This window comes from Emydura macquarii, unplaced genomic scaffold (genome assembly GCF_026122565.2).
Source record: "Emydura macquarii macquarii isolate MOO-44397 ecotype Brisbane River unplaced genomic scaffold, CSIRO-AGI_Emac_v2 contig_807, whole genome shotgun sequence".
Lineage (NCBI taxonomy): Eukaryota > Metazoa > Chordata > Testudines > Chelidae > Emydura > Emydura macquarii.
The window spans coordinates 125,859-141,060 of NW_027130944.1; the positions used below are offsets into that span (position 1 = coordinate 125,859).

General features: G+C 46.6%; 2 protein-coding genes across 2 annotated transcripts; both read right to left on the minus strand.

Annotated features, from left to right (window-relative positions):
* Positions 1 to 4,658: 4,658 nt before the first annotated feature.
* On the minus strand, positions 4,659 to 5,323 carry LOC137149681 (olfactory receptor 51L1-like). The gene has a single exon (XM_067543228.1). It carries the CDS (start codon positions 5,235 to 5,237, stop codon positions 4,659 to 4,661), a length of 579 nt encoding a protein of 192 aa, XP_067399329.1. The 5' UTR covers positions 5,238 to 5,323.
* An 8,522-nt stretch (positions 5,324 to 13,845) lies between these two features.
* Positions 13,846 to 14,781, minus strand: LOC137149687 (olfactory receptor 51G2-like). The gene has a single exon (XM_067543234.1). The coding sequence runs from the start codon at positions 14,779 to 14,781 to the stop codon at positions 13,846 to 13,848; it is 936 nt and encodes a 311-aa protein (XP_067399335.1).
* Positions 14,782 to 15,202: the final 421 nt, after the last annotated feature.

Here is a 15,202-nt window from a genome sequence, read left to right on the forward strand (position 1 = left end):
ACAGGCCATGGTGAAAGCTCACAGCTGCTTCTCAAAGGCTGCTCCAAACCCATGGCTGGACCAGGTTTTGCAGCCTCCTTCTAGGGCAGGAGAGGCTGATTTATACTCACCGATCCCTTGGTCTCACCCTTCTCCCAGCCCATCCAGGCCTCAGCCGCTCACAGGCTCCATGAGTATGAGCAGCCACAGGAGTGGAGTCCGTCAGCAAAGTTGTCTCTCGTTATTGCAAACCCAAATCATTCAAAATTCATGGGGTTGATCCACCCCATGCAAAATCATGAGATTGACTTAAAAAACAGCTGATCGTACCAATAATTATTCATTTATTTTTATTACTATTGCAGGGCTTTTCACCTGCCTTCCGTTTTTTGAGTGCAGTGTCCTGGTATCTCTCTTGGTCCCGGGATCTCTTTCTTGAGTTGTGAAAAACTGGAGAAATTACAGTAGTGAGGATTTTTTTAGAAGTCTTGAGTTGCACATTGAGTGGATGTTTTCAAAGACCTACCCACAGTGACTCCAAAATCTCTTTCTTCAGTTGTGACAGCTAATTTAGAACACATCATTTTATATGTAGAGTTCGGATTCTGTTTTCCAATGTGCATTCCTTTGCATTTATTAGCTTTGAATTTCATCTGCTATTTTGTTGCCCAGTCACCCAGTTTTGCAAGATCCCTTTGTAGCTCTTTGCACTCTGCTTTGGGTTTCAATATCTTGAGTAGTTTTGCATCATCTGCAAATTTTGTCAGCTCACAGTTTACCCCTTATTCCGGATCATTTATGAATATGTGGAACAGGACTGGTCCCAGAACAGACCCCTGGGGGAAACCACTATTTATCACTCTCCATTCTGAAAACTGGACATTTATTACTACTCTTTGTTTCCTATCTTTTAAGCAGTTACTGATCCAGGAGGAGACCTTCCTTCTTATACCAAGACAGATTAGTTTCTTTAAGAGACTTTGGTGAGGGACCTTGTCAAGGCTTTCTGAAAATCAAAATATACTACATGCACTGGATCACGCTTGTCCAAGTGATGTTGACCCCGTTAAAGAATGCTAGTAGATTGGTGAGGCATGATTTCCTTTATCCCATGACACCTCCGTTTGCTGACTCATAGACTCATAGAATTTAAGGTCAAAAGGGACAATTTGATCATCTAGTCTGACCTCCTGCACAATGCAGTCACAGAAACTCACCCACTCACTCCGCAGAACTTCACCCACCCAAACAGCCTTTGGTGGGGGACCTTGTCAAGGCTTTCTGAAAAACCAAATATACTGTATCCATTGGATCATCCTTGTCCACATGCATGTTGAACCCCTCAAGGACTTCTAGTAAACTGCTGAGGCATGATTTCCCTTTTAAAAAATTATGTTGACTCTTGCCCAACAAATCATGTTTATCTGTGAGTCTGATAAAGGTTTATTATAGTTTCAACCAATTAGCCTGCTACTGAAATTAAGCTTAGTGGCCTATAATTGCCAGACTCACCTCTGGAGCCTTCTTTAAAAATTGGCGTCACAATACCTATGCCCTCATAATCTGGTATAGAAGCTGATTTAATTGATTTAATTTAACCTTCCACAGTTAGTAGTTCTGCAATTTCACATTTGTGTTCCTTCAGAACTCTTGGGTGAATACCATCTGGTCCTGGTGACTTCTTACTGTTTAATTTATCAATCTCCTGATGACATGTGCTCTATGAGAGCTAGATTTAATTATTAAGCCCTGGATGAAGGATTTCTGTATAGTCAACTGCTGGGTCCCATCACACTGCAGGCCCATACAGGTGGGGCACGGCTTTGGTGCTGCTAAATGCACCAGATACCAGATCCAAGTGCCTATTTTACACTGTAAATGCCCAGGGGTCATGTCCAGCTTTGTGCGCTTCACATCCCCAGGCGAACTTCTGGTCCTGAGAAAAACTGAAAAATAATAACAAACTTTGTCTAAACTCAGAACCCATGACAATCGAGTGAGCTTCATCTTTTGCCATTTATTTAAAATATGCATAATTAACATGTGGAATACCAGCCACAAGGTGCTGTGGTTTAGGAGATAAGGAGGATTCAACAAAACAACAGGATATTTTAACGTCTGACAAGAAATCGCACAGTTGTGTGCAACAGGAGCACAAAAAGGAGAAGAGTTTTGATATCTTTTACTTCTAGGTTGTAACCCTGTGCTCCTGACCTGTGGCTGGGAAATGGAAGAAAGGTCTTGTGGGTAAAGCAGGGCACAAGGATTTAGGCAACTCACATTTAATTCCGAGCTCTGGCACAGACTCCCTGTGTGACCTGGAACCTTGAGTTGCATAGCAGAGCCCAAACCAGAGGACCAGCCTCCAAGCTGGACTGGCTGGATTTTCTGCTGCCCCAGAGCTGCCCCCTACACTTGCCCATTGGTAACAGTTTCAAAGAGCAGAGCATGCTCTGTACAAACTGCTGCGTATGGGTGCCACCCCAGCATGTCCCCTTATGGCCTGAGGCACCCTGCAGGCACCCTGCCCCTCCCTCTAAAGTCCTTGCAGTAACTTACTCTCACCCTGGAAGACTGAAAACAAGATCCCCCTGTGTGGGGTCATATTTGTTCTCCAAAACACAGGTACTCGTAGCCTGCGACCCACCCTCCTCCATTGCCCAGGAGACCTCCTTGCTGGGGTCTGCGTTGGCTCCGGCTCGCCGCAGCTTTCCTGGATCCTTGCCAGCTGGCCCCTCATAGAATCATAGAATCATAGAATATTAGAGTTGGAAGGGACCTCAGGAGGTCATCTAGTCCAACCCCCTGCTCAAAGCAGGACCAACCTCAGCTACATCATCCCAACCAGGGCTTTGTCAAGCCGCAGCTTAAAAACCTCTAAGGATGGAGATTCCACCACCTCCCTAGGTAACCCATTCCAGTGCTTCACCACCCTCCTAGTAAAAAACTTTTTCCTAATGTCCAACCTAGACCTCCCGCCCTGCAACTTGAGACCGTTGCTCCTTGTTCTGTCATCTGCCACCACCGAGAACAGCCTAGCCCCATCCTCCCTGGAACCCCCTTTCAGGTAGTTAAAAGCCGCTATCAAATCCCCCCTCACTCTTCTCTTTTGCAGACTAAACAAGCCCAGTTCCCTCAGCCTCTCCTCATAAGTCCTGTGCTCCAGCCCCCTAATCATTTTGGTTCCCCTCCGCTGCACTCTCTCCAAATTGTCCACATCTTTTTTGTAGTGGGGGGCCCAAAACTGGACACAGTATTCTAAATGCGGGCTCACCAATGCCGAATAGAGGGGAATAATCACTTCCCGTGACCTGCTGGCAATGCCCCTCCTAATGCAGCCCAATATGCCATTAGCCTTCTTGACAACCAGGGCACACTGCTGACTCATATCCAGCTTTATATCCACCGTTACCCCCAGGTCCTTTTCTGCAGAGCTGCTGCCCAGCTCGTCGGTCCCCAGTCTATAGCTGTGCATGGGATTCTTCCTTCCTAAGTAGCTTAGTCCCTTCCCCCCAGGCTGAGTGAGGGCAGCCGTCCTTCCCCTGCTGCTGTCGCCATGTTCTGAGAGAAGAGGCATCTGGACCTGCTCCCACAGCTCCTGCACAGGGCAGGGAGTGAGGGGATCCAGGCCTTGCCCTACGCTACAAGGCCCCGGTCTCAGGTGCTTAAAGCAGCAGTAGGCTGGGATTTCCCAAAGCAGGAACTATTCCCCAGCTGGGACCATCTTCCTCTCTCCCCGTAGCTGCCTCTGCTCGGCCTCGGTCATCTCCTAAAGTCCCAGGAACAATAAAGGGCTACACCATTGAGCAGGTGTTGAATCTCCCTCAAAGGGAAGAATCCCCGACACACCCCGTCTAATGGCCACTGAATGGCTGGTCTGGGCTAGGAGCTGGTTGTGCCTCTTTTGGGGAGCTGAGGCCCCTTTCCAGCCCTTTCCAAAAGTACGGGACAGTGAGGGAATCTCTGCCTGAGTCTCTTGTCAGACTCTTGTGTGTGCAACCCTCACTCACACAGGCAGCTCTACTCTGCTCTGCTTGGGGCAGTACGCTGGGCTGGACGGTGCTTTGTGCAGCTCCATCCAAGGGTACAGGGGGCTGCTGAATGGCTTCTCTTAAGGCTCCTGCTTTACTCCTGTCTCTGACATGACTCAGTCACAGGTGCCTGGGTGAGGTTGCAGGAGAAGGGTGGGCAGCCGTGCCCCTGGAATAGCCCCGCTCACAGCTGGTGCCACTCTCCTCGATCACTGAGCAGTCAGAGTGCTCAGTTAAAGCCAGGATTGTGACTGCAAAACAGCTCTGCAGCTTTTTTCATGGCCCCTGGGTGTTTAACCAGAGACTGGACAGTGACAGGTCATGTACAAGGGGACAAAACATCCATGTTCCTTCTCTGAACTGACTGTATCCACAGCAATTCTGAAGTGTGAGCTGACACTGATAAAGCTCTTTATGTGATAACATCCCACCCATCCCCTGGCTCTGCATAAACACAGAGTCTTTGTAAATACTGCTGCCTGCCTTGGTCCTGTTCCCCCAGTGCACTGTCCTTCCTTAGCAGCTGGTGACGGGGATCAGGAGCTCATGTCCTCTCATGTCCTCTGGAAGTGTCTAGGATGGAATAGGTGGCTTGTGTTTTTTGTCTCACTTGTCATCAGTGCTTGAGCCAGGTGATAAAATGACACTTCACTTGACAAATACCCTGATTATCCTGGCACGAATGGCTTTGGTTTTTACGCTGTACACGACTGGGTTCATCAGGAGTGGGACCAGCAAATAGACGTTGCCCATGACAGTCTGAACCAAGGGAGAAAAGTTCTTTGTGAATCTTTGTATCGCAGACAAGCCAATCTCTGGGATGTAGAAGAGCAGGACGACACAGACGTGGGAGATGCAGGTGTGCAGGGCCTTGAGGCGCTGCATGTGGGACGCGATGCTCAGCACTGCTTTGAGGATCATCACGTAAGATAGGAGGATGAGCAGGACGTCCAACCCCAGTGAAGCAAGTGTTACAAAGAAGCTGTACATGCTGTGGGCTCTGACATCCGAACAAGCCATCGTCATGACTTCCTGGTTCAGGCAGTAGGAATGGGAGAGGACATTGTCATGACAGTACTGGAAATGTTTCAGGAGAATGGGGAGCGGGAGTATAATGCCCATCCCTCTTAGCAGAGACCCCAGACCCATCTTGGCTACTCTGGGTGGTGTTAAGATGGAATTGTATCTCAGTGGGTTACAGATTGCAACAAATCGGTCAAAGGCCATCGACAAGAGCACGGAGGATTTAGTGAATGTAAGCGAGTGGATGAAGAACAGCTGGCAAAACAGGCATCGAAGCTGATTTCCCTAGAGTTAAAGAGTTAAGATTTAAAGATTAAGATTTAGATTTAAGATTAAGATTAAGATTAAGATTTAAGGACAGTGAAACCTGACAATGTACTCACTACCTGCGAGAAGGGGAGCAGTTGCCAACAGTGATCTGCACCCTAACGGAGAAGGAGTCAGCGGAGAGCTTGCATGGGCATCAGGCAGTGTCTGCTCAGAGAGGGTGCAACTGTCCTTTTGAAGCATGTCTGCCCATTGCTTTGGGGGCCACTTATCCACCTGGGACCCTCAGCTGATTGGTTCAGTGTGTGCCAGCTTTAACCCCATTACGGCCAATGGCAAACTGCAGAAAGCCCAATCACAGGGGATGTGTGATTATGCCACCAAACGTGACAACAGCACAAGCCCTGCCGCAGGCTCTATTCCTGCAGTCCAGGCTGTCAGTGCAGTGCGTATTGCTCAGAGAAGTCACAGGGCTCCCTCGAGGATGACCGAGTGGTACTGATGTTTTTTTAGAGATGTAAATTTGCTGCAGTGCAGTAAAATAGACTAATAATAATTATGTAGGGTCAGATTTCTCCCTGGCAGCCCCGTTTCCTACATTTCAAACCCAGGTGTAGGCTGGGAAGAAATATTCCACACAGCTCCTACTGGAAATTTCCCTCAAATTGTTCTAGTAGGGCAGGTCCCTTTCCTTCTCCCTAAGGAATAAAGGGGGGACCATGCATCCATTTTACTGTGGGTCAAAATATTTCGTGGGATCAAATCCTCTGTTTTCCAGACCAGCGCTTGTTCGAAACGAGCCTCCCTCAATGTGTTACCGGACCATACACCTCTGGTCACCCAGAGCTTGGTGTGGTAACAGCAGAGCACTTCTTTGCTGGCCTGATAGAGGAGCAGCCAACCAAAATTTGAGCGGTGTTGCAACCCTATGCGCCCACTGGCAACCCCACTCACTCATGGGTTCGCAAATCCACTGACTCCCACTTGGCCTGCTGGCTTTCCTCATCTTTAATGATACAACCAGTGCTACGATTCCTGAGGACAGAAAACAGGTACAATGAGCACAGAAGGAACGCCAGCCAGACATGGGCTGCTTTGAGACCTGGGACTCCAGTCAGGATGAAGGTGGAAGCACTGAAGCGACTGTTGTTAGAAACTAACGTGCATGGGGTGTGATGCTATTGTCCAGCTGCCTTTACAGAAGCCTGCAATGAAAACGATTCTAGTTATCAGTGTCACACTGAGTGTTATCAGAATCAGTCCTTCACTGTCTTTAGGGGATATATATTCTGCGAATATTTCCCAGTACATTGCATCAGTACTGGCAGCTGTAGGCCCTCATATTGGAATGTCAGGTATTAGGTCTATTAGGTTTGCAAGAGCTCCTTGGGGGATAGAGGACACATTCCTTCTCCCCTTGTATGCTGCCAAGAAAACTACTGGCATTATTACAGGCTGGAAATCTGAGACACTGAAGGCTCAAGGCTACCGTTTTCCATTGGCCAGTGATCTGTGGGATGTCAGACTTTGTGCATCCATATTCAGTGGTATTTAGCCCAGAAAGATCCATCACAATCATCTATACTGAGCTTGTGCAAGACACAGGCCAGAGAGTTATACTCAGGGAATTCTGGAGCTGAGCCCAGTGCCTTGTGGCTCAACTAAAGCAGATCTTTTAAATTTAGTCTGAAGAATTGCAAGCCTCATTCAAAAATGATGGGTCACATGTGTTAAAAATCATGAGATAGGTTTAAAATAGCCAGATTTTAAAATATACTCTTTGGGGGTTCTTTTTCATTTGCCTCTGGTTTGTGAGCCACCTGCATCATGTTTTCTGGCTTTTGTGCACCTTACTTATAAATAAAAACTTTTTGAAGAAATTTGAAAGCTGAGATTCCCATGCAGCTTCTGGACCCATCAGTTGGGGCTTAAAGAAAAATAGGAAATAGTGCGAGACTCCCAGTCAAATCACAAGAGTTGGTGCTGCTGGCCGCATCTCACGCTGAGCGCTGAAAAGAAAGGTACTGAAGATTAGTTATTGGACATCTTTGGTCACCGAGGCCATCAGGGGCAGAGACCCTGTTACCATGTCCTGTGGGACACAGAACCTCCTGTCCTCAGGACTGTTTGGAAGATTCCCTGTATTCCTGAGACACAGCTCATAGCATCTCCTCCTCCTGTCCAAGCATGACACATACACACAGAGGGGAAGCAAGGACATACACATTCCTAACAGACATAGGTGTGAATCAACTGCAGCTCCAAATGCCTTTTGCTAATTCTATATTGGACCCCAGCAGCATCCACCCCGACCCCAGATCAGCTCCCCCCAATCTTTGTGATGTTGGAAATTTGGATCGAGGATCTCAGGTGTGCATGCTGGCACTTGTCGTGGAAAAGAACATGCAGCTTCTCATTTAGGGTCAAATCGAGTAGAGCTTTATTCTGACACACACACACAGAGCTATAGCCATAGGGGAGTTCCTGCACTGCTGTCAGGGACTCCGTCTAGGTTCGAATACGGATGACTTATATATGATAGCTCTTCACATACCGATCGCATACTGGAGTTTTCCATTACAAAACAAGTCTAACGGCTACCTCCTTATCTGTTAGAAGAATAACTGGGGGCAATTAAAAAAGCAGCTAGTTTCGAAAAACAGCTTAAAGAGCAATCAACAGTTTTCAGCTGGTTTTGCCATCTATAGTCATGCTAACTTACATTTTCATCATTAATTTCAGTGTAAAGCCAACCAGGCCTTGATTTTGTGCTTCCACATCCCCAAAATAATGCCTAGAGCAGAACTTTTAGAAAATTAGCCAGTCTCGATTTAAAAATTGTCAGTGGTGCAGAATCTATCATGACCCTTGGTAAAAGTTGTTCTCACTACTCTTCCTGTTCAAAATCTGTGCTTTATTTCCAGTTTCCAGGCATTAGATTGTGTACAAATTCAGAAATGCACAGCACCCACAGCCAGACGGCAGCGTTGTGAGGCTCTGGTCCGACAATCTGTATAGCACCGGCCAGAGAACAGCCCCAAAATAATGCCTAAAGCAGAGCTTTTAGAAAATCAGTCTTGTTTTAAAAATTGTCAGGAATGAAAATCTTCCATGACCTAGGTAAAGATGTTTTCACTACTCTCCCTGTTTAAAATTGATGCTTTATTACCAGCTTTCAGCCTTTAGATCGAGTTATAACTTTCTGTGCTAGATTGAATGGCCCTTTGTTAAACATTCGTTCCTCATACATGTTTTTACAGACTGTGATCACGTCTCTTTGTTCAGCTACATAGGTCGAGCACCTTGAGTCTCCCTCTAGAAGGCATGTTTTCTAATCCTTTGATCATTGCTGTGGCCCTTCTCTAGCCCCTCTATAATTTATCAATATTCTTCTTGAACTGTGGACATGAGAACTGGACACAATATTCCAGCAGTCCTCACCCCAGTGCAAAATACACAGGTAAAATAACCTCTCCACTCATAACTGAAGATTCCCACGCTTACACATTCCATATCACATTAATTTTTTTGGCTGCAGCATCGCACTGTGGGCCCATGTTCAATTGATTTTCCACCATGACCCCCAAATATTCTCAGAGGAACTGCTTCCCAGGATAGAGCACCCAGCCTGCATTCCTTGATCCTAGATGTATACCTTTACAGTTAGCTGTACTAAAATGCATATTAGGGAGGCACAGAGGGACGGAGTGAGTTACCTGAGGTCGCAGAAGAAGGCTGTGGAAGAGTATGAAAATGAAGTCAGTTCTTCGGAGTGCAAAGCAAGCACTTTAACCACTGACCCATCTTTCCTCTCTGGGGACTAGTGTCTGGGAGGGGACCACTGGCAGCTCAGCATGCTACACTTCCAACCATTCTCCTAGAAAGACAGTCTGTCCATTACCCTGACCATCCCAGGAGTCCTTCTCTGCACCTTGGAAGTCCGAATTCATGTCTCTTGAAATTCAGTGACCAATATTTCACTCAGTTTTCCAAAGGAGGGCTCACCAGTGCCTTGTATTATGCTATTAATACTTCCCTATCTGACCTCATACATTCCAGCAGCTCATTTGCCTTATTCACAGCTGCATCCCAAAGGTGACTCACAGTCATCCTGGCACTAACTAATACAACCAGCTCTTTCTCCTCCTCTGTCATTTCCAAATAAGCATGGCAATATATAAAAAAGAGGTATAGGGAATAGACGTAGGGAGGTGATTTTACTTCTGTAGGTGGCATTCATGAAACCAGTGCTGGAATTCTGCATTCGGGTCTTATGTTCAAATTTTAAAAATATGGAAAAAGTGAAGAGGGTGCAGAAAGAGGCAAAAAATGATTGATGAGGTGCAAAAAATGCCGGACAGTGAGAGTCGACAAGAACTGAACCTGCTTAGCTTCTCCAAAGGAAGACGGAGCACTGACTTGATTACAGTGTACAAGCACCTCCACAGGGACAAAATACGATTCCTAAAGTGCTCTTTAAATTAGCAGGAAAAGGTATAACAGGTACCAATGGGTGCAAAACTGAAGCTAGAAAACTTATATTTGGAAATTAGTCTCACATTTTTAATAGGGAGGGTGGTTAACCACAGGATCAAACTCCCAAGGGAGATGGTGAATTTTCCTGATATCTCCAATTGAACTTTGGATGCCTTCCTGGAAAAGAAGCTTTACGGATTAACATTTTTAGTTTAATCAAACACAAGTGATTTGGCTCATACAGGGGTAAATGGGAATAAATCCTGTAGCCTCTGACATACAGGAGGTCAGACTAGATGGTCTAATGCTCACTTCTGGTCTTATATTCTATGAATCTATGAATTGTTGTCTTCAGTGGATTGACCCTTTGAATGCTTGTGACCAGAGCTATAGAGTCACCACCAGCATCCTTTAAACATGTAGGTTTATTAGCAGATAGCACAAAGCATTAGAGAAAAGGGTTATTAAATAAGAAGCAGCTGTCACATGTCTGCACTCATCTTCCTCATGCATCACTACAGGAAACTTAGACAGGATTTGCTCTGAAGATACATGAACAGAACCGACCCATGGGAAGAGAAGGAGCTCTTGGGAGCCAGCCTGGTTTCCCTGTGTCTCTGAGAGAGCACCTTCCCATTTGTTTGACCCTTTCTTGAGGAAGCAGCCTTTTCTCAAAGCCTCCCTGAGTGAGCCTGGGCCCAGTCACCATCGTGCTCAGCTCTGTCTGTGTGACAGGTTGAAGGTGTGAAGCTGACCTTTGCCCTGAGGCTGCTTTCTCCCAGCCAGGCCATCTAAGATGATGCCCCCATGGCCGTTGCTCCATTTTTTGGCAGTTAGACCCATTCAGCCCCAAGGGCTTGAGCACACCAGTCTTGTGCGTGGCCTGAAACCCTTGGCTTCCTTGTGACACTCCAACTCTCCCCTCAGAGATCCAGCCCCTAAACCTCACTGTGGGGAGCAGATCAACAGTCACCCTCCGAGCACCTCCACATCTGCCCAGACACCCAGGGCTGGAGTCACAGGAATTCCCAGAAGGTAGCTGTCACAGGAGTCTGGGTTAAGGCTGTGGCCTCTGACAGCCAAATTTCAAGGGATTTGCTCTTTGGATACCTGGCAGACCTGAACTTAGGGTCTCCCCCGGCCTCCTTCTCAGAGTATCTGAGCACCTTGAATGTATTCATCCTCCCGTCACCCTGTGAGTCAGGGCAGGGCAGGGCAGGGCTATTATCCGCTTGTAGAGAGGCTCAGAGACAGTCGTAGGTTGTCATGTTGACACAGGGCAAGGGAATGAAACCCAGCTCTCCTGACAGGCAGAGCAGAGCCCAAACCACAGGATCAGCCTCCCAGCTGGTCCTGCTGGATTCTCTGCTGCCTCAGAGCTGCCCTCTGCACTGTGGAGAGAGGGTATAGCAAAGAGGCAGTTACAGGGGTAAGATTCTTTGGCCTGCTCCCCATCATCCCTCTGTAAAATGCATCTCTTTGCACTAGGTAACATTTGGGCCATTTTGCACAGGTTTATAAGGCAATACGAGGGCTGTGGCTGTGGAAGAGTCAGGCCCATCATCCAATGGGATTCTGCATCCCAGCAAAATTGGAGAAAAAATGCAAGAATTTTCCCCAGGGGTTAACACTGGATGGCTGCTGGTTACCATAGACAGAGCCCAGCTACTGTGAACCTCACACTATTCAACTGCACTGACGTGTGTCAAACTCATGTGCAGAAATTTTGAGGGTAGTTAAACAGCTGCCACAGGCATCCCACCCAGAGTTGCCTGTGTATAGAGAAGCAGTGTGGCCTAGTGGAAAGAGCAGTGGACAAGTCCATGGCTTCTAATCCCAGCTCTGCCACTGTCCTGTGGAGTAACGATAGCAAAGTCACTCCACTTCCCTGTGACTCAGTTTCCTTATTATCTATCTCTTTCCTAATGATTACCAACATTCTGTTAGCTTTTTTGCCTCTTGCTGCACACTGAGCAGGTGCTTTCAGGGAACTTTCTACAATGGCTTCAAGATCTCTTCCTTGAGTGGTAACAGCTAATTTAGACCCCATCATTTTATATGCAGAATTGGGATTATGTTTTGTAATGTGCATCACTTTGCATTTATCAATTCATTTGCCATTTTGTTGCCCAGTCACCCACTTTGTGAGATCCCTTTGTAACTCTTCGTAGTCTGCTTTGGACTTAACTATCTTGAGTAATTTTGTGTCATGTTTTGTATCAGCCTTTTTCCAGACCAGTTATGAATATGTTGAACTATGCTGGTCCCAGTACAGACCACGGGGGACACCATTATTTATCTCCATTCTCAAAACTGACCGTTTATTCCTACTCTTTGTTTGCTAACTTTTAACTAGTTACTGGTCCAGGAGAGGACCTTCCCTCTTATCCCATAACAGATTACTTTGCTTAAGAGCCTTTGGTGAGGAACCTAGTCAACAGATTTCTGAAAATCTAAGTACACTGTATCCACTGGATCACCTTTGTCCACATGCTTGTTGACCCCCACATAGAATTCTGATAGATTAGTGAGGCATGATTTCCCTTTAGAAAAGCCATGTTGACTGTTCCCAAGAAATTATGTTAATCTACGAGTGTAAAAATTCTGTTCTTCACTATAATTTCAACCAATTTGTCTGGTAATGAAGTTAGGTTTACGGATCTACAATGGCGCCTTCTTAAAAAACTAGTGTCACATTAGCTATGGCGCAGTCATCTGGTCCAGAAGCTGATTTAAATGATAAGTTCCATACCAGAGTTAGTAGTTCTGCAATTTCACATTTGAGTTCCTTCAGAAATCTTGGGTGAATCCCATCTGGTCCTGGTGACTTATTACTGTTCAATTCATCAGTCTCCTGATGACATGTGCTATATAAGAGCTAGGTTTTATTATTAAGCCCTGTCTGAGGAATCCCTGTATAGCCAACTACTATGTCCCTGTGGTCAATGTTCATTGAGGCTCGCCAAAGCTTTCCTGGCTCGTCGCCAGCTGGCCCCCTCACTAGCTCAGTTCTTTCCCCCCAGGCCAAGCAAGGATAGCCGTCCTTCCCCTGCTGCTGGGGCTATGTTAAGGCCTCAGTTAAGTCCTCGATCTCAGGCCCTTAAAGAATCGGTAGGTTGGGATTTCCCAAAGCATGAACTGTTCCCTAGCCAGGACCATCTTTCTCTCATCCCTTAACTGCTTCTGGTAGGCGTCGGTCAGTTCCTAAACTACCAAGAACCTTAAAGGGTTACACCATGGAGCAGGTGTTAAATCTCCCTCAAAGGAAAGAATCCCTGATACACCCTCTCTAAAACCTCTGAAGGGCTGGGGTGGGCTTTGGAGCTGGCTGTGCCTCTACTGGGGAGCTTAGGCCCATTTCCAGCCATTTCCATGGCTGGGGCATCACAAATGAAGGGTATGGGAAGGAAACTGGTTCTGAGTCTCTAGGTAGACTCTTGTGCGTGCGACTCTCACTCACAGTGGCAGCTCTGCTCTGCCTGGGGCAGTACCTGTGTTGGCAGGTGCTTTGTGCAGAGCCATCCATGAGGCCGGGGATCTGCCTGAATGTTGGGGATCCTGCTTTAATTCTGGCTCTGACACACCTCGGTCACAGGTGCCTGGGTGAGGGTGCAGGGAATGGTGGGCAGCCGTGCCCCTGGAATAGCCCTGCTCACATGGATCACGCAGCAGCCAGAGTGCTCAGGAAGGTCCAGGACAGTGACCGCAAAACAGTGCTGTAGTTTTTCTTATGGCCCCTGGGTGTTTAACCAGAGATGGGACAGTAACAGGTCATGGACAACGGGAGAAAATATCTACGTTCTTTCTCTGTATTGACTATATCCACAGAAATTCTGAGGTCTGAGGCTAACACTGATACAGCACTTTATGAGATAACATCCAACTGATCCTCTGGCTCTACATAAACACAGAGTCTTTGTAAATACTGCTGCCTGCCTCGGTCCCGATCCCCAGTGTGCTGTTCTTCATGTCTTCTCATGTCTTCTGGAAGTGTCTAGGATGGAATAGGTGGCTTGTGTTTTTCATCTCACTTGTCATCAGCACTGTAGCCAGGTGATGACTTGACCCTTCACTTGACGAACACCCTGATTATCCTGGCACGAATGGCTTTGGTTTTCACACTGTATACAATTGGGTTCATCAAGGGTGGGACCAGCAAATAGACGTTGCCCATGACAGTCTGAACCAAGGGAGCAGAGATCTTCACGAATCTGTGTATCACAGATAAGCCAATCTCTGGCATGTAGAAGATAAGGACAACACAGACATGGGAAACGCAGGTGTTCAGGGCCTTAAGGCGCTCCGCATGGGACGCAATGCTAAGCACTGTTTTGAGGATCATCACATAAGATAGGAGGATGAGCAGGACATCCAACCCCATGGAAGCTAGTGTTGTAAAAAAGCTGTAGATGCTGTGGGCTCTGACATCCGAACAAGCCATCTTCATGACTTCCTGGTTCAGGCAGTAGGAATGGGAGAGGACATTGTCATGACAGTATTGGTAGTGTTTCAGGAGAATGGGGTAGGGGAGCATAATGCCAATCCCTCTTAACAGAGACCCCAGTCCCATCTTGGCTATTCTGGGTGGGGTTAAGATGGAATCATATCTCAACGGGTTACAGATTGCAACAAAGCGGTCAAAGGCCATGAACAAGAGCACGGCAGATTCAATTATCGAAAGTGAGTGGATGAAGAACAGCTGGGCAAAACAGGCATTGAAGCTGATCTCCCTAAAGTTAAACCAGAATATGCTCAGTATGGTTGGTATGGTGGATAGCGATATGCCAATGTCTGTGACAGCCAACATGGAAAGGAAAATGTACATGGGCTCATGGAGAGTCAGATCTGTTTTTATAATGAATATAATGACTGAATTTCCTACTATGGAAATAACGTACATTAAGCAGATGGGGATAGAAATCCAGACATGGAATTTTTCCTGCCCAGGTATTCCGGTGAGAAGAAAAACTGCAGGTTGGAATTTGGTGTCATTGACAGCTGACATGATGCACTTGGCAGGCCCAAGGAATTTTGAACTTTATTTCCTGAAAGGAAAAGTAACAGGAGACTACATGATATTGAACGAGAAATCATTCTGCTCTCAGTGCAAGTCTAGAGACTTCTAGAAGCTCAAAAAAGATCAGCAAAGACATAGCCTTAGATTTACACTTATGGTTATTTATTCTATTTATTCTATTCAAACAACTGTGATTGTTAAATGTTGGAAGAGAGGATACTAGGCTACCTAGACCATTGGACTGACCCGTTATGGAAGATAGTCATTACCAGATGGCATCAGACCTATAGTCCATCTAGCCCAGTAACCTGTGCCCAGTGCCAGATGCTTCAGAGAAAGGTAGAAAAAGACCTGCAGTAGACAGCGATGAGATAAACTACAGACAGGGAAAGTTTCCTCCTGACTTAGA